The sequence below is a fragment of the Stenella coeruleoalba genome (assembly GCF_951394435.1).
Source record: "Stenella coeruleoalba genome assembly, chromosome: 1".
Classification (NCBI taxonomy): domain Eukaryota; kingdom Metazoa; phylum Chordata; class Mammalia; order Artiodactyla; family Delphinidae; genus Stenella; species Stenella coeruleoalba.
In genome coordinates, this window is record NC_137169.1 from 115,704,677 (window position 1) to 115,724,599 (window position 19,923).

Below are 19,923 nucleotides of genomic sequence, written 5' to 3' on the forward strand. Positions count from 1 at the left end.
AGCCAGCCCCAGTCCTTTCCCTGGGATCTGATCTCCAAAGCCCGAGCCTCAGCTCCTAGCCTCCACCCGCCCCAGTGGGTGAGCAGACAAGCCTCTCAGGCTGGTGAGTGCTGATCCTCTGTGCGGGAATCTCTCTGCTTTGCCCTCTGTACCCTTATTGCTGCTTTCTCCTCCGTGGCTCTGAAGTTTTTTCCCCGCCACCCCCCCCACTCTGCCAGTGAAGGGGCTTCCTAGTGTGTGGAAACTTTTCCTCCTTCACAGCTCCCTCCCAGAAGTGCAGGTCCCATCCCTATTCTTTTGTCTCTGTTTTTTCTTTTTGCCCTACCCAGGTACGTGGGGAGTTTCTTGCCTTTTGGGAAATCTGAGGTTTTCTGCCAGCCTTTGGTAGGTGTTCTCTAGGAGTTGTTCCACTTGTAGGTGTATTTCTGATGTATTTGTGGGGAGGAAGGTGATCTCCAAGTCTTACTCCTCTGCCAACTTGAAGGTCTCTTCAGTTGTATTTTTAAATGATTGATTTGTAAACATTTACTTTTCTTTAAGCTAATTAAATAGAGCTCATTTACAAATTAACCTCAACAATATTATCCAAAGACAAAGACACATAATCATATTGAGACATACATATATCCAGACAGAGATCTCATAGCCTCATCTTAAAATTTAATCATGAATTAGATATTTTCATATAAAATTTATTAGTTTATAAATTTTACCTACTTCCCTCTCTATTGTAAAACAGCTGTAATTGCATAAGTCGCATAGTTCAGGGATCTACTTGTGGGTCACTTTTTCCCCTGAATCTTAGGAGTATTACCGCTAGGCCATGTTACAAGGGAAAATCATCTTTTTATATATCACTGGCTTATAAATGAAATTCTCCAATTCTGGAGAATGCACCTCAACGGGCTGCATCTGGGAAACAATTTTGAGTTTCCCACAGCTGACACACTTACACACAAGATAAAATGCAAACATACACACAAAGAACAAAATCTAATTCCTGTGGGACAAAAACAAAAGGGTGAAGTCCAACAATTTTCTCAAAGTTTTTCAAACAAGGATCCTTCTTTTTAACAACAAACAACATGTAAATGGAAAGATAGGGAATAATGACCACACGTGTCATGGCAATTTACCTGGCAAATGCAAAATCAAAAAAATAACATTAGGAATAAGTTAAGTTTACTTACTTGAGCTTAAAAAGTCTCTTTATACTTTTTTCCTTGGTTTGAAGTTCTATTAATTAACCCAAGGCCAAAGTCTCAGGCAAAGGTGAGCTGTGTTTGTATTTCAAGGACATGATAAGAGTTAAAACTTCAAGCTTTTTCCTAGGAATATTTTTGTTTTCTCAGGGTCAGAATTCTGAAGTATTTTATCAAGCCAGCTTTTTCTAACTACCTGTGCAAAAAGAACCAGTTTGGGAATTTCAAAAGAGTTTCATCTTAACCAGTTTTCTCCAGAGTCTAAACAATATTGTGGCCACAGAGTTTTAAATCATTTTTTCCTTAGTCATATGTTCATAGCTATAATAAGATCATTTTTCCAAAATATGTCCCAGAGGGAATGTTCCCCAGACAAGAGAAACAAAACACAAATGGTGCCCCCAAAACCAAATGTTAGCATCCAAATAAACAAAGAACCAGTTCACAAATAGGGTAGAAGTTCAACAACTGTTCCTCTTTCCAACAAGGTACCCCACACCAACATGAAACAAACAGGCTTATTCTGGGGAGGAAAAGCCCAGGGTAGAGAGGAAAGGAATTTTTGGTTTTACACACAAAAGCATCTTACCCTCCTACACTGAGTCGGTCAACTCCCAAATGTCTGTTCATTAGTAGAGACAAATCAAAAACAGAGCTTTTTTCCTTCATCACAGAATTGAAAGCACTGTGAGCCGATAATGTCTGGTCAATCGCAAGCACTTGGGGCTGTCCCCAAGACAAAGGTGCTCAGGCAGCTGCTGAACAGGATTCAAGAGCCACCTTCATCCAGGCGCTGATGTGCCACGGGCAAAACACCCACTTGGGACTTCCACCCCAGCTGGGGTGCCAACATTGTTACCAAACAAAACTTGGGTCCACTTGCCTGTGCACAGTAAAGCCAATCTACTGACATCAGGTTGTGGTGAAGGAAAGTGTAATGTTTATTACAGGGCACCAAGCAAGGAATCCATGTAGCTAGTGCTTAAAAGGCCTGAACTCCCGGAAGGTTTTCAGGGAAAGGTTTTTAAAGATAGGGTGAAGGAGAGGGTTGTGGGGTATGTGATCAGCTCATGGACATTCTTTTGATTGGCTGGTGGTGAGGTAATGAGGAGGCAACACCATCAACCTGATTCCAATTGGTCTGGGGTCTACATGCTTGTGGGCAGCATACAGTTAACTTCTCCCACCTAGTGGGGGTTTCAGCATCTACAAAACAGCTCAAAGGACAGGGCTCAGAATATTATCTATATTTCTTCAGGAGGAACTAAAAGCCCTTGACTTTGATTAATGGCTGAAGTATTATTTTGTCTTGCTTGACTGGTTTCCTTTTTTTCTGTGTTCTCTCACTTCTTTGATTCATTTTGTTCTTTGATTAAAAGTTTTCTACAGAGAAAAGGCAAGCAGAGGATATTGGGAGGAGGGGTGTTCTGGGAGGGGCCCATAGGGTCCTGCTTGGTTACACTTGGATTTCTAGATTTCACCAGGATGTGTTCAAGTGTGGGGTTTTTTTTTCTTCAATATATTCCTGTATGGCACTGATTTTTTTTCTTCAGTAAAGGGCAATTTTCTTCTGTTTCCTTGATTATTACTTCTTTTCTGGCCTCTCTACTTTTTATTCCTGAAATTCCTATTAAAATATCTGAAGCTATCCTCCATACAGATGAATTAACATCTCCCAGTTTTCTCTTTGCCTTTCTGTTTTACATTCTGATATAATTCCTTATAGACATCTTATAGAACATCTTCCAAACACAGGTTTCAACCATATTCATACTGCTCTTCAGCTTTTTGCTTGAGTTTTAAATTTGGGTAATGTAAATTGATTTCTAATAGTCTTTTCTTAGCCTCCATTTGCACCTGACTCTGGATTTATGATTATCTTTAATTCCATGTTTGGGAATTCTCTACACTAGAAAAAGTGTATACTAAAAAAAAAATACATAACGACAAAACCCTGTAAGAAACAACTATGACTGGAAGAGAAGGAAACTGTGAAAGAATTGTTAAAGTGGTCAGAGGAAAACAGGAGAGTAAGTCATGAAATTCAAAAAAAGAAGGGTTTAAATAAGAAAGGAATGTTGAGGCATTTTTAATTCTGCAGATAATTGAATGAGAAATGAAAGAGTATGTGCAATTTTTAAAATAATGTAAGCAAAATTTAGGCTCTGAGAAAGAAATAAACCAAATAACCAAGTGGCATAAAAAGGCTCCAAGTCCATTTACCTGCATGACCATAGCTTTGAGCTTAACAAAAAAATCCCCAAAAAAACTGTCAAGAGGGAAGAGAAAGGAGGATACCACAATTTAAGTGAAAAACAAGGGGAAAGTTATAAAATGACAATGTTGTACAAATAGTTGAAAACATGAGAGAAAATACAGAAGACTACAGTCCCCACCCCTTTGCTATATTACCCCATCAGGTTTTTTTAACCATTCTAGGCCTTGGTTTCCTGATTTGTAAAATAAGGGCAAACCATAATAGTACCCTAAGTTTGTTTTGCAGTTTCAATGAGAATGTCTGTAAACACTTAGCAAAGTGTTTGGCACATTGTGAGCTTTCAATAAGTGTTAGTTCTTAACATTATCATTACTAAGAAATGAATAATAAATAGCATATCATTTGAACAACATTAATGATCAGGAAACTGTCCACCAGAGGGCAACTGATGGTGAAACATTAGGCACTGACAACAATAAGAAAGACATAATTATCTTTTATTGATTGCTGAGTTTGTTTCCAGGACTATGTTAAACAATTCCAGATGAGAAATATTTGAAGGAATTGGGGTTGATTAGCTTGGAAAAGAGAAAATCTGGTGAGGGGGCTGGGATTAAGGCAGGGAGTGAAACAGTGTAATAACCATGGCCAGATATTTGAAACACTGTTGTTTGGATGATGACATCAAGGTGTCTCCATAAGGCAGAAATAGTCACCATGGATCTTGTTCCAGGAAGCAGACTTCAGTTCAACATAAGGTTTCCTGTTGGTCCTCCTGCCTCCACCAACAAGTGTAGTCATTCCCCAGGGACTACACCTGGACCTCTAGTTAGCAGATGCTGCTGTGGGAATGTCTCATTTTGTAGTTGAATCTTGAATGTACCCAAACAAAATTTTTTAAATTCTGTGTTTCATTCTTATGAAATCCTCCCTAGCTACCTAGTGTGTGGGGCCATGAAATTAGAGGTTGTTTATTTAATAGATTTTGTTTTTCTAGCTGGCTTAAAATACCATCAGCAGCTTGTGGGTAACCTAAAATGATAAATATCAGTGGAGGAGGGGATAAATTCTGCAACAATTTTGATATTCTCAGCATGCAAACTAAAACCAATCACTTTTTATATCAACATATGGAAATCTATTTGGGAGTCATGAAAATCAAAGATGCTTATGTTTAATTGTTAATCAGAGACAGTGTGAAACACCTGAAGCTTACTAGTGCTCTCTGTCCAGTTGTTTGGAGAAAAAATCATGTGAAGAACAGTTAGCCGCCCTACACACACACACACACATACTCAAGTGCATATCTTCCTTAACTTATTTGCTCAGAGTCCATTATTAACATCTAGTTCATATCTTTTGTGCATAGGGAGAGGTTCAGTTTTTAAATACAACTCACTATTTTCTTCCTCTCTCCTCATCTCTCTTATTTCTCTCCTATTTTTTTATCAAAAATTATTTGAAGAGAAGGTAAGAGAACTAACTTAAAAACAGAAAGATCAATGTTAGTTTAAAAAATATATTCTTCTAAAAAATTCCAGTAACCTGGAATTAGAGACAGATACAAATGAAAAACTAGAAAAATTCTGTGACTATGTACCAGGTATAATTATTCTATTTATGTTATTCTATTTATGTGACTTTAAAAAAAGACAAATAATCATGGAAATTAAGTGGAATAAAGAAGAGAAAACAAATATGCTTTTCGGAAGGGACAGTATGGTGGCTCTGAGTGAAAGGTCAATCTTCCTCCTTGTTATTTGGACTTTACCCTTTTCCCTCTCTCTATCCTACATCACCAATTTCTACCTCATCACTGGACAGCAATGTAAATACACAAACATGCTTTATAAACTAATCCCCACAGTATTATATCCTAACCTCACATCTTCTACCACAGGGGTCCCCAACCCCCAGGCCATGGACCGATATTGGTCCGCGGCCTGTTAGGAACCAGGCCGCACAGCAGGAAGTGAGTGATGGGTGAGTGAGTGAAGCTTCATCTGTATCTACAGCTGCTCCCCATCACTCTCATTACCACCTGAGCTCCACCTCCTGTCAGATCAGCAGCAGCATTAGATTCTTATAGGAGCCTGAACCCTGCTGTGACTGCATATGTGAGGGACCTAGGTTGCACGCTCCTTATGAGAATCTAATGCCTGATGATCTGAGGTGGAGCTGAGGCAGTGTTGCTAGGAATGCGGAGTGGCTGCAAATACAGATTATCATTAGCAGAGAGGTTTGACTGCACAGAGACCCTAATGAATCAATTGCTTGCAGACTCATATCAAAACCCTATCAGTAAGTGGCAAGTGAAAACAAGCTCAGGGCTCCCACTGATTCTGCATTATGGTGAGTTGTATAATTATTTCATTATATATTACAATGTAATAATAATAGAAATAAAGTGCACAATAAATGTAATGTGCTTGAATCATCCCAAAACAATAGCCCCCACCCTAGTCTGTGGAAAAATTGCCTTCCATGAAACTGGTCCCTGGTGCCAAAAAGGTTGGGGGCCACTGCTCTACCATATACCATCTCATTTTCTTTCCTCCTATTAAAAGCAAGACTTATTGAACTATGAAAATATTGTCATTGTCTTCATGCCCTTACTTTACTTTCTTATTTCAGCCGTCTCCAATAAATCTCGGCTCCACTAAAACTCTTCCTGTCAAGTTAATCTGTAACCTCCACATTGTGAACTGTATTGGTTGATTCTTTGTTCTCTTCTTTTTAAAATAATTGTATAATTTATCATCGAAACCAGATGTTTGAGATTTAAAGGGGCACTTTAATACTATTCAATTATTTGAAATATTAGTATTTTGGATGACAAATTGATTTTTATTATAATGGTGAACTGGTAAAATAGTTTTGTAAGAATATTTTCAAAGTGAAATTTTTTTCTAAAAAGACAGGTTTATGTTTATTGAAGTAAAATAAAAACTTTATTACTATTTATACATTAAATTATATTTATATTATTGGTCATCTGAACATCAAAAATAACATAAAATAAAAATTTTTAATAACATAAATAGAATAATTATTCCTGGAATATAGTCACAGAGTTTCATTAGTTTTTCAGTTGTATCTATCTCTAATATCAGGTCACTGGAATTTTTTATCATTTAAAAAAATTTTATTGGAGTATAGTTGATTTACAATGTTGTATTAGTTTCAGGTGTACAGCAAAGTGAATCAGTTATACAGATACATATATCCACTCTTATTTTAGATTCTTTTCCCATATAGGCCATTACAGAATATTAAGTAGAGTTCCCTGTGCTATACAGTAGGTTCTTATTAGTTATCTATTTTATATAGAGTAGTGTGTATGTCAATTACAATCTCCCAATTTATCCTTCCCCCCACCCCTTATCCCCTGGAAACCATAAATTTGTCTTCTACATCTGTGACGCTTTTTCTGTTTTGTAAATAAGTTCATTTGTACCACTTTTTTAGATTCCACGTATAAGCCATATCATATGATATTTGTCTTTCTGTGTTTGACTTACTTCACTCAGTATGACAATCTCTAGGTCCATCCATGTTGCTGCAAATGGCATATTTTGTTCTTTTTTGTGGCTGAATAATATTCCATTGTATATATGTACCACATCTTCTTTATCTATTCCCCTGTTGATGGACATTTAGGTTGCTTCCATGTCCTGGCTATTGTAAATAGTGCTGTAATGAACACTGGGGTGCATGTATCTTTTCAAAGTATGGCTTTCTCTGGATATATGCCTAGGAGTGGGATTGCTGGGTCATGCTGGTTCTATCTTTAGATTTTTAAGGCCAGGTCTCTGGAATTTTTAAGAAAAATGTGTTTTAAGCTAACATTTATCTTTTCATATTAGGCTAATTCTCTTATAAAATGACCTGTAAGCTTCCTAAAATTTACATTTTATTATTATTTTGAATTGTTGGCACCTTCAAATGACTTTTCTAGAAATACAATATTTTTAGTTAAGAAGCTGATCCCTCCATAGGTGCTGAGGTTCATGGTAAACTCAGAGAAAATTCTGTTAAGTGGATACTCTGAATTCTAAATTCTTATATGAAAACCTGTGAACATTTTAGCCCAAATATTTTCAAATTCCATATTAGTACCTCCATTCAAAATATTTTCTTTTACAAATATTATTTATGATACAATGTTTGTCAAATAAATTATATCTAATTATAATTCTTTGGTTATTTTGCTAAATTTAAGTGCTACAAAATTATAAGCCTTATTAATTGCATTCAAATCCAATACAGAATAAAAATGTGACCAATAAAAAATAAGAATTTGATTCAGAAATTCTTTGCAGAAGTCAAGATATTGCAAAGCATAAGTTTTCCACTTCCAAGTGGGATGTAACAGTTTACACCAGGTCAATGCTGAAAACATTTTAAACAAATTTTAAAAGGCCAGATGAATTACAAATTCTTATTTTTAAAGACATCAGAGGACTGTGGAAAGGATGGGACCCCATGACCTAAAATTCCAGAGAGGCAAAACTTTTCTGAGGTAAGCTAACAATCACCAGCCATTTTTACACTTGGAGGTAGGGGAAATTGCTTTACTCTATTCATTAGCTGAATATTGAACTTGGTCCAGGTTGAGTAAGGGAGGGACAACAAGGATTTTTGACTGTGAAAATCTAGAGGGAAAATTGGAAACCTGAGACAGTCTCTAACACATGGCTGATTTTCTGAACAGACATTTGCTTGGTTCCAGGAGTACAAAGGAGGGTAACGAGCTAGACTGACATCTTCTAAGAGAAGAGTGAAATCTTTCACAGTCCTGCAGCCCTGTGAAAGAGACCTACCGTGATGGTCCTTCCCTTAATTCATTGCTAGACTTTGAAGTTGTGTGGGATGGAGACTGAAGAGTTAGATCTTCCACTGTCTTTCAGATCTGAGGAGATGGATGCCTTAAAAAAAGGCCCATGAGAGCCACACCCAAAGGACAGGGTAAAGCAGAGATAAATTAAGTCTTGTTTAAATTGAAGCCCAGCCCAATCAAGCAAACTCTCTGATTGCACTGAGGTGATCAGCCTCTTACCCTATCTGCCTAACAGAAAAAAAAAGGGAACCTTTTCTGCTGAAAGATAACATAATTTGAAGCTTCTTTGGTTCTTTTATACATAATATATGGCATTATATTGAAAAAATTCTATGCAGACAAAACTATGATTGATAATAAAGAGAGTAAATAGACATTAGAAGCAGACCTACAGATATAGATTAAATAAATATTTTAAAACAACTATGATTAATATTTTGAATAAAATAGAGGAAAAGATGTACACAATAGATGAAAAGATGGAGAATTTCAACAGAGAATTTGAGTCTATTAAAAAATTAATTTGACATACTAAACTTATTAGATGATGAAATAGAAGAATATCTTTATAACCTTGAGAGTGAGGAAAATTTTTAACCAAGATATAAAAAACGCAAATATTAAAGTGAAAATTTTGTTCTTTTTTATGGCTGAGTAATATTCCATTGTATATATGTACCACATCTTCTTTATTCATTCCTCTGTTGATAGACATTTAGATTGCTTCCATGTCCTGGCTATTGTAAATAGTGCTGCAATGAACATTGGGGTGCATGTATCTTTTTGAATGGTTTTCTCCAGATATATGCCCAGGAGTGAGATTCCTGGGTCATATGGTAGCTTTATTTTTTTAAGGAACTTCCATACTGTCCTCCATAGTGGTTGTACCAGTTTACATTCCCACCAATAATGTAGGAGGGTTGCCTTTTCTCCACACCCTCTCCAGCATTTATTGTTTGAAGATTTTTTTGATGATGGTCATTCTGACTGTTGTGAGGTGATACGTCATTGTAGTTTTGATTTACATTTCTCTAATAATTAATGACATTGATCATCTTTTCATGCACTTTTTAGCCATCTGTAAGTCTCTTTTGGAGAAATGTCTATTTAGATCTTCTACCTATTTTTTGATTGGATTGTTTGTTTTTTTGATATTGAGCTGCATGAGCTGTTTGTATATTTTGGAGATTAGTATCTTGTCAGTTGCTTCATTTGCAAATGTTTTCTCCCATTCTGAGGGTTGTCTTTTCATTTTGTTGATGGTTTCCTTTGCTGTGCAAAAGCTTTTAAGTTTCATTAGGTCCCATTTGTTTATTTTTGTTTTTATTTTTATTACTCTAGGAGATGGATCAAAAAAGATCTTGTTGCAATTTACATCAAAGAGTGTTCTGCCTATGTTTTCCTCTAAGAGTTTTATAGCATCTTGCCTTACATTTAGGTCTTTAAACCATTTTGAGTTTATTTTTGTGTATGGTGTTAGGGAGTGTTCTAATTTCATTCTTTTACATGTAGCTGTCCAGTTTTCCCAACACCACTTATTGAAGAGACTATCTTTTCTCCATTGTACATTCTTGCGTCTTTTGTCATAGATTAGGTGACTATAGGTGCTTGATTTTATCTCTGGGCTTTCTATCCTGTTCCACTGATCTCTATCAATAAAGGAATAGGTAAAGAAGATGTGGTACATATATACAGTGGGATATTACTCAGCCATAAGAAGAACAAAATAATGCCATTTGCAGCAACATGGATTGACACAGAGATTGTCATACTGAGTGAACTAAGTCAGACAGAGAAAGACAAATATCATATGATATCACTTATATGTGGAATCTAAAAAAAAAGTTACAAATGAACTTATCTACAAAACATAAATGGAATTGTAGTTGTAGAAAGAAAACTTATGGTTACCAGGAGATAAGGAGTGGGCAGGGATAAATTGGAAGATTGGGATTGACATATACCCGTTACTTTATATAAAATAGATAACTAATAAGGACCTACTGTATAGCACCGGGACCTCTACTCAGTACTCTATAATGGCCTATATGGGAAAAGAATCTCAAAAAGAGTGGATATATGTATCTGTATAACTGATTCACTTTGCTGTACACCCAAAACTGACACAACATTGTAAATCAAGTTACACCAACAAAAAAGTGAAAATTTATAACTACATCAATTTAAGTTTTATAGTTAGAGAAAGACACTATGCACAGTGTTAAAAGAGAGGTATACATAACCAACTGAGACTTAATATCCCAAACATATAGGAATAACCTGCATATTATCAAGAACAGAACAGAATATCTCATGATACTGAGTCCATAGTATGCATAGGCAATTCATAAAAGTGGAAACTAGATCAGCAAACAAGCATATGGAGAGATGCAGTACCCCTGAATAGGGATCAGAGGAGTGAAAGTTAAAACAACTATGCTATATCACATACTTGAGTGGCCAAAACAAACAAAACAGATAATATCAAGTGCTGTTGAGGAAGGGGGAAAGGAGAAACTCTAATGTACTCTCAGCGAGAGTATAAATTTTTCAGAACAATTGCACATATCTAGAGAGCTGAGTATTTGCATAATTTACTACCCAGCAATTCTACCCCTGTCACTACCCAGAAAATCACTTATATGGGTGGCAAAAGAGATATAAAATGATGGATATACGGTCATTCATAATAGCATTGTTTGAAATGACAGAGAGTTAGAAAAACTTCAATGTCTATCAATAGGGAAATGGATAGATGAAAATGTAGCATGTCTGGAGGATGTAATACTATACAGCATTGAAAAAGGTTGACCTAAAGCTACATGTTTCAGCCTAGAAAGATCTAAAAATCACAACATTGAGCAACAAAACCAAAATGAAGCTGAGAAGCAGAATGAGATGTCTATATACGTAACTTGAAAACAATTACAGATATTCATGTATACTTATAAACACACACATAAATAAATATATAGATAATGAACTAAAAGAGCACACATTAGATAAATTCTATTCAGGGACATGGAGGTGGGAAAGAGAACAGGGATGTGGTATGAAGGGGGAAAAATAAGAATAAAATTAAAATGAGATAAAAGAGGTGTGGTACATGGGCCAGTGATGATCATATGCCATGAATTGAGGAATATGCTTAAATGTATTCATCCATTTCTGTAGACCTGAGTCCAACTTAAAAACCAAAATGACTGTATATTGCTCATATCATGGAAGATAACAGTTCCATTCTTGTCTGCATTGGTACATCTGAAGCAGAGTTCAATCTTGAGCAGTAAATTTTAAGAGGCATTGACGAACTGGACTGTGTTCAGAGGAGAGCAGTCAGGACAGTGGGAGGGACATGTAAGGGGCGTGTGTCATGTAACAGAATTGAAAAAAAGGAGACTTAGACACAATAGAATCTTAGGAGAAGGAGGTCTTCGTTTCCATTGTTACTTAAAACATTTTAACTTAAATAAGCTTACTCTCCTCACTCCTGAAGTCTGAGTTTTGTGCACCTCCTCTGTGCTTACTGAATATCCCTTACCCTCTCTGTCATTAGGGGGACTACACATTCTGACTTGCCCAGCCATTGCCACAGTATAATTATTAACAGCACCTCCTTTTACTTTCAAGCAGTCCCAGTAGAGCATATGGTTGTCTACCTACTGTAGTATTTTATTTATTTATTTATTTATTTTAATTTTACTGGAGTATAGTTGATTTACAATGTTGTGTTAGTTTCAGGTGTACAGCAAAGTGATTCAGTTATATATATATTCATTCTTTTTTTAGATTCTTTTCTTATATAGGTTATCAGAGAATACTGAGTAGAGTTCACTGTGCTATACAGTAGGTCCTTGTTGGTTATCTATCTTATATATAGTAGTTTGTGTGTGTTCATCCCAAGCTTTCGATTTATCCCTCCCCCCACATTTCCCCTTTGGTAACCATAAGTTTGTTTTTGATATCTTTAAGTCTGTTTCTATTTTGTAAATAAGTTCATTTGTATCTTTTTTAAAAATTAGATTCTACATATGAATGATATCATATGACATTTGTCTTTCTCTGTCTGACTTACTTCACTTAGTATGATAATCTCTAGGTCCATCCATGTTTCTGTAAATGACATTATTTTGTTCATTTTTATGGTTGAGTAGTATTCCATTGTATATATGTACCGCATCTTCTTTATCCATTCCTCTGTTGATGGACATTTAGTTGCTTCCGTGTCCTGGCTATTGTAAATAGTGCTGCAATGAACATTGGGATGCATGTATCTTTTTGGATTATGGTGTTCTCCAGCTATCGGATATTGTAGTATTTTAATTGCCTGTATTTTTTGTATCTCCTACTGGATGACAACCCCTAATGCTTAGTGGGAGCTTAATAACTATTTGTTAAATGAGTGAAGCACTGAGTAGAATTAGGAGTCTTCTGTGAAAGAAACTTATTGCAGTTAACTTTGATTACAGTCTGTTATCAACTCACATTGGGCCTCCTTATCTCTAGGCGGAGGGGTCAACTCTCCTTCCAGCCTGTAAGTGCTGTGAACTGATGAGAATCCAGCCACCATTTCAGCAAGTCTATGACTAAGTCCACATCCTTTAGATGCAAGCGAAGTGGTGTTGGAGATGCTGGTGTGGGATGGACTATATTGCTACATCTCCCTCTTGTGGTTGTTGTGTGGAACTCTTCACAAAATCCTCTGGTTATAACCATAGCCTCTAAGTTGGTGGTTCTATAGATCGGGGTCCACAACCCCCGGTCCACCTACCGGCTCTGGTCCGCAGCCTGTTAGGAACTGGGTCGCACAACAGGCGGTGAGCAGCAGGTGAGTGAGCGAAGCTTCATCTGCCGCTCCCCATCGCTCGCATTACCGCCTGAACCCCTCCCCCCCACCCACCTCCCACCCCTCCCATCCCAGGACCACAAAACTAGTCCCTGGTGCCAAAAATGTTGGGGACTTCTGCTATAGATCTTCAACCAGATTTTATTTGTGTTTGAGGTAGGGTTTGGGCAGGGAGCTCTAATATTTAGATAACCTTGGTAATATTGGCAGATGTGGGTCATGCTTAAGTGACTAGGTGGCCACTTTCAAAATATGATTTTTGATAGATCTACTACTTGGTATATTGATGGATATTTAGTCTATGCAAAGATGACTAGGGAGCCAGTATGTTTCTAGATCATCAGCTCTCAATTTAGGGGTTCTCAATCAGTGGGAAGATTTTGCCCAGTAAGGAATATCTGTCAATGTCAGGAAGCATTTTTGATTGTACTGACCAGGGACAGGGGATGTGCTACTGGCATCTAGTGGGCAGAGGCCAGGGATGCTGATAAACATCATATGATGTACAGAACACCCCCCATGTCAAGCAATTATCTGGACCAAAATGTCAATAGTGCTGCAGTTGAGAAACCCAGTCTAGATTTGCTCCACAAGGGGAATTTGGAGAAATTCAGGGAAGGCAATTACCTTGGCAGTGACAAAAATTAAACAATCCTTTAAACACAAGTTATCCTCTCCATGTGGAGTATGACTTCTGACCTTCCGCCTAGGATAAGGACAACCTCATACTTCATCAAATCAAATCAGCCACCTTCAGTGCTTCACACCATAGCTATAGAGACACAAGGTCATGAAACATGTTTTGCCACACTGCTATGTTACGCGTTCTCTGGGCAACACAAAAACAAAAGGGCAATTTCTTGGATGGACTGTCCATATTTTACTCATTTCCAGGAGGTAGAAAGAAAATCTTCAGGAAGAGAAGTAACTTACTGTAATCAGTGGTTTCTTAGTCAGCTTATGGACCCTTTACCAATCACATCCTGGTCGTGTGACTAGAGTTAGTGTCCTAAGGAAGCTCAAGGTTATGCCCAGCTGTATTTCAGAACCCCAACCCATTAATACTGAGAATGGGCCTGTTCCTCCTGAGTTCTCCAGAATTCAGATATGCTCAGTCAAAAGAAAACATCAGAGAAGAAACACGGGGAAACCAGAAATTGAAGTATCAGTTTTATTTTAAGCCTGAGGAAGAAGAAAACTTCAGCTCATGCACAGTGCCTTAGGGGAAAATTGGAGAATGGTAAGAGAATAATCTGAGGGGTTCTCTGCTTTCCCACTTGAACCTGGGACCTGGTGATGCAGGACATACATCAAATGTTGTTTGAAGAATGGCTCCAAAGACTCCTAATCACAGCCATCCTCGCAGTGAGCTATTGAGTCTTGTCAGGGAATTTTGAGGGGATAGCCTCTTCTTTCCCCCTTTGTTTCTGCCCTTCCATCAGGTAGAATTCAGCCACAGGAAAAACCCAAATGTTGGGAACTGAGCTGTTAAAACAATCTGAGTTATAGTAAAAGAATGATTGCTCATAACCCCAGGATTTACAAATCCTGGTTAGTAGCTTCTTGGTTTTTTAGTATAGACAGCTAATGAGCCTAAGATTATACAAGGGTGGTATAGTGGACATTGTGTATGTGTGTGTGTGTATGTGTGTGTGTGTGTGCCTGTCCAGCATGGAATCTCACTGCTTGTGTTTGGGGAATTCCCTAATTCATAAGAGACAGACCTCACCACTACCACCACTATGAACATGGAAAATGCCATGTATTCAATTCCCAGCCTCCCTTGGAGGTAGAACATGGTTGTGTGACCTAGGATTGGCCGCTTGGTCCTGGACTCTGATTTAGAAACTAGAGATGAAAAGCTGAAGAATGGACCCTGGAGATGTCACTTTGGTACAGATAGTACAACAGCAATTTGGAGTTTTCAAGTCCAGCTGAGGCAGGGAGGGAATGATGGAGTCTGGGTCTAGTGCTGGGAGGACAATAGCAAAACAGCTGGTGCCCAGCATTGTCATCCCTGGGCTGGGTTTGTGATTTGGGCTGTGGCCCTAGTCACAGTCCAAGTCTCCCCTTGCTTGCTCATTTTCAAACCATCATTTTACAGAACCTCCTAGCAGTTATCTGAACCAACCAGTATCTTTTCCGTAGATTCCTTTTCTACATAGAAAAATGCAGAGTCAGTTTCTATCTTCACAAAAAAGAATACTAATGCATTGGTTCCAGGAAGTGGGATGCTCCAAACAACAGAGCTAAAATGTGAACTGATTGAAAAGAGGGGATAAAGTACAAGGCTATAAGGAGCTCAGAGTTTTGAGCTGGAAATTTGGTGACCCTTATTATATGGGTGTAAGACAGTTGGTGATTTCTTTTTTTTTTTAACATCTTTATTGGGGTATAATTGCTTTACAATGGTGTGTTAGTTTCTGCTTTATAACAAAGTGAATCAGTTATACATATACATATGTTCCCATGTCTCTTCCCTCTTACGTCTCCCTCCCTCCCACCCTCCCTATCCCACCCCTCCAGGCGGTCACAAAGCACCGAGCCGATATCCCTGTGCCATGCGGCTGCTTCCCATTAGCTATCTACCTTACGTTTGGTAGTGTATATATGTCCATGACTCTCTCTCGCCCTGTCACAGCTCACCCTTCCCCCTCCCCATATCCTCAAGTCCATTCTCCAGTAGGTCTGTGTCTTTATTCCTGTCTTACCCCTACGTTTTTCATGACATTTTTTTCCTTAAATTCCATATATATGTGTTAGCATACGATATTTGTCTTTTTCTTTCTGACTTACTTCACTCTGTATGACAGACTCTAGGTCTATCCACCTCATTACAAATAGCTCAATTTCGTTTCTTTTTATGGCTGAGTAATATTCCATTGTATATATGTGCCACATCTTCTTTATGGTGATTTCTTAAAGTGCTCACTAGGGTCACACAAGACCCTATCAGACAGAAGTGCTTAAATTGAAGAAGGCCTATATGAAAGCGAGAATAGAAGGGAAATAGGACTTTAATAGAAGAGGCTCTTTCTGTCTGCAGCCAATAATTTAAGTTATTAAGCATTCAATTACTTGAAACTGTTGGGCCAATATATGTTATTGTCTACTTCAAGATACATTTAGTGACGGGGAGAGGTATGCAAGGATTAAGAAGTGTCTGGTAGAGACCCTGGGGATGTGAAGCCATGGATGTAAAATGGACTCAGAATCAGTTTGAAGAGTCTTAGTTGAGGTTCCAGGTTTGTTGTTCAACAGAGTAAGCAGAGAACTAGGATTTAAAAATCATTTGGGGAAGTGAAAAGTCACTCTGGGACAAGTTCTGATTTTCCCAAGTTCCTTTGTAACAGTATCACAAAACACTTACCACTTTTCTTTTTTTTTTTTTTTTTTGGTGGTACGCAGGCCTCTCACTGCTATGGCCTCTCCCACTGTGGAGCACAGGCTCCGGACGCGCAGGCTCAGCGGTCATGGCTCACGGGCCCAGCCGCTCCGCGGCATGTGGGATCTTCCCGGACCGGGGCACGAACCCGTGTCCCCTGCATCGGCAGGCGGACTCCCAACCACTGCGCCACCAGGGAAGCCTTTTCTTTAAATCTGAACATCATTTGCACAAAACTGTACTTTTAAGAATCTTAGATTTTTTTTCATTCCATTACTCAAAGCTCAGAGACCTCAAAGTCATATTTTCAGTTTATTGACTCTTAGCTTCCAGGTTTTACAAATAAAATACTTTATTAGCTTCTTTTATGGAATAATCTCAGAGTGTTTATTAATCTCATTGAGACAATAATCTCATTGTCTATCCAGAGAGAGAAACTGAGGCCCAGAGCCTTGATCAAGTCTGCATGGTGATCGGGAGCAGCTCCCAGACCAAGGACAGGCAGCCCAAGGGTACGCTGTTCCAGACTTTGTGGCTGGTGGTCAGCTGTCTGAGATAGGTACTAGATGTCCTGTCCTGACTTTCTGCCTTTGGCTTTTATTACCCAATTGCAGCAAAGAGCGAGACACCTCACTGGACCGGCATTATCCATTTCATCTGCTACACCACAGAGATGGAAAGCTATTCCAAGCAGATCTCTGTTCTGAGCCTGTGCCTCCCACAGAGCAGGCTAAGTGCTTGGGAAACCTCGCTTCCTTATCTATTTCGCGGGTAGATGTGGGAGAAGCATCACCAGGGAGTCGATCCAAGAAGAGTACAGACGTGTAGATGTCACAAGAAACTTGGGACTTGGGACCAAGTTCAGTGTTTATTTTGGCTCCTCCGTATTCCTTCAGAAAGTCCCTTCACTGGATCTGTGGTGTCAGCTCTCTGGAAGTGTCACGCTGGCATATACTGTGATGGAGCTTGATTGCTGGGGGCAAAAGAGAACAAGTCTGTGGGTGGAGGGACCAGCACTAGGTTCACAGGCTACAAATGGAAGCAGTGATGCTTAGAAAGAGGAAAGCGTCTCAAGAATCATGTAGCATTGCAGCTTGCTCAGGGTCTGCCACAGCTGGGTATTGCTAGAGGTAGCACTCAGCTTCCCAGACTGCCTGCTCGCCCACAAGATGGGTTACAGCTCCCTTCAAGCATACGCATGTCATCAGGGAGACTGAGAGACCTGTCCCAGTCATCTGAGGACCTGCACTCAGTTTAGAGAAGCCAAAAGAGTTCTAAATTACTGAGCTCTAAAAAGGGGGGGATTAATGAGACCCAAAGGGAGAAGAAAGAAGTGGTTCCTGCAAGAGAGGGATGGGGAAGAGGTGAAGATTGTGGGCAAAGACTTCTCGCGGGGAGAGGAGATTCAAGAGTCTGAGACAGAAAGAGACAGGAATGAGGGAATTCAGGTGGTTTTGCTGTAAAATGTGAAATATACCGAGTGCTGTGTTTCTTCCCCAAGAAAACATCATTAAAAATCTACATTATTTAAAGCTTTTAAAGTTAGATTTATGTTTTTACTTCCCTTTGGATAGGAGAGTGGTCTGTGAATACACCTCAAGATGAAGATGAGGCATCCTCCCAAGCATTGCTGAGTATGTGTACAGTAGGAGCTTTGAGGAAAATGGGTAAATGTAGGCATTTCTGTGGCCTTTTGATCCTCCATTGTCTCCTAAAATGCTTTATTTAATAGGATCCAACTAAAGCCAAGATTTTAGCCCAGAATTTACTTCTGTTCGTTTAGTAAAAGGAAAGATTCCTGTCAAGTAAACTTAATCCATGCTGATCTTGCAATGGGGTAGAACAGGCGGGCCATGTGTCATACTGTCTTCTAGGCTTTACACCTATGCAGAGTTCTACTCCTAAATGTTCTGATTAAACAGGGATGAATGGAGACTAGGCATGAGCATTTTTACAAAGCTCCCCTGGCAACTCTGTTATGCAGCTGGACTGGAGAACTCCTGGACTCAAGGTGCGATTCCTGAACTTAAATGTGCACCAGGATCACCAGGAGTATGTTGTTTTTTAACGTGTAGATGCCTGGTTACCCACCATAGACATTCTGATTGAACAGAATCCTAGGTAGAAGGTCCCGGGAGCCTTTATTTTTAACAAATATGCCAGTTGATTCTGACGTGACAGCTCTCAGAGAAAGCCTGGTGAGCAGAGAGTGAGCAGAGACCCCATGTAAGCAGCCACGAGGGGTTTCCCGGAAGCCCTGCAACTGAGGCTGCAGATGCTCCTTGCTACCTGCTTGCAAGGGCCTACGTCCTCCATTTCAGCTCTACACAGGTTCCACCCTTTCCCCTCCTCCACCTATTCCCTCTCTACAGAGAGGAGGCACAGAGCAATGCCTCACCTGGACGGGCTCTGGCACAGGCTCTGTGGCAGCAACGTAAATGGTGGTGCAGGGGTCCTGAGCTGGCAGAGAGTCAGGTTTCTTCTGAACAGACTACAAGGGAAGCAAAGACAGCAGGAGATTAGCTGAGCAGCAAGTTATTTCCCATTCAACTTTCCCCACGGAGAAGCGTAGCATCAAGAAGTTTTGAGTTAGAAAGCTCCTTGGAGTCATTTGGTCCAGCCTCCTTCCCAGGTGAAAATTCTCCCCCAAATTCCCTGGAACTCAATTCTCTGGGCTTTGCTCAGACTCCCCAAGTGACATGGAGCTCACAGCCTTGTGAGGCAGCCTGATTCATCATCATCACTTCCCAGATGTTTTAAACATCTTGCTCACAGTGAACTGAAATTGGTGTGGTTCTTAACATAGGCAGCTGAAGGGAACGCGATTTTTATAGTATTTTAGTCTCACTCATATCACCCACAACATGAAGTCCTGCTATTACTCACTCTAATATGGTTTCTCATCAATTCTCTTTCCTGTCCAAACATTGAACTTCATAATAACCACACATGTGCGAGTGTGTTAAAGTTTACCAAGTTCTTCACATATATCTTCCCATTTGTCTCACAACCACTCTTTATGTTAAAGACTGTTACTCACATTTTACAGAGGAAGAGGCTAAAGCCCAGAAAGATTTAGTACTTTCTTAATGTGAACATGCAAGAAGTATCAAAGCCAGGATTTTAACTTAAAATATCTTTTAACTTAAAGCGCATGTATTTTCCATTATACTGTTCTTCTTTGGTTACCCCAACTTATAATGACCTCTCCTTCACCTAAATTCCTCAGGTACCTAAAGTCTAATTCACACATTACGGCACTTAACTGTACACTGTATTTAAGACACTCTGATGTATTTACACATCGCTTCTCCAAACAGACCATCAATTCCTTGAGAAATAGCCTATTTTTTCTTTGCATTCCCCATGTAACAGTGCTAGGCACATAAAAACCTTCAGCTGTTGTTTGTTAATATTACTTAGAATGAATTA

The 19,923-nt window shown here is 38.9% G+C and overlaps 1 protein-coding gene across 1 annotated transcript in view; it reads right to left on the bottom strand.

Annotated features, from left to right (window-relative positions):
- Positions 1-16,826: 16,826 nt before the first annotated feature.
- The window catches only part of SLAMF1 (signaling lymphocytic activation molecule family member 1), a 33,156-nt gene continuing 30,059 nt past the window's right edge, over positions 16,827-19,923 (bottom strand). The window contains exons 6-7 of the mRNA XM_079928062.1: positions 18,890-18,982; positions 16,827-17,464 (exon numbers count right to left, since the gene is read on the bottom strand). Of these exons, the coding sequence (XP_079784188.1) occupies positions 17,414-17,464; positions 18,890-18,982 (144 nt within the window). The 3' untranslated portion in view covers positions 16,827-17,413. The remainder of the gene's footprint in view (positions 17,465-18,889; positions 18,983-19,923) is intronic.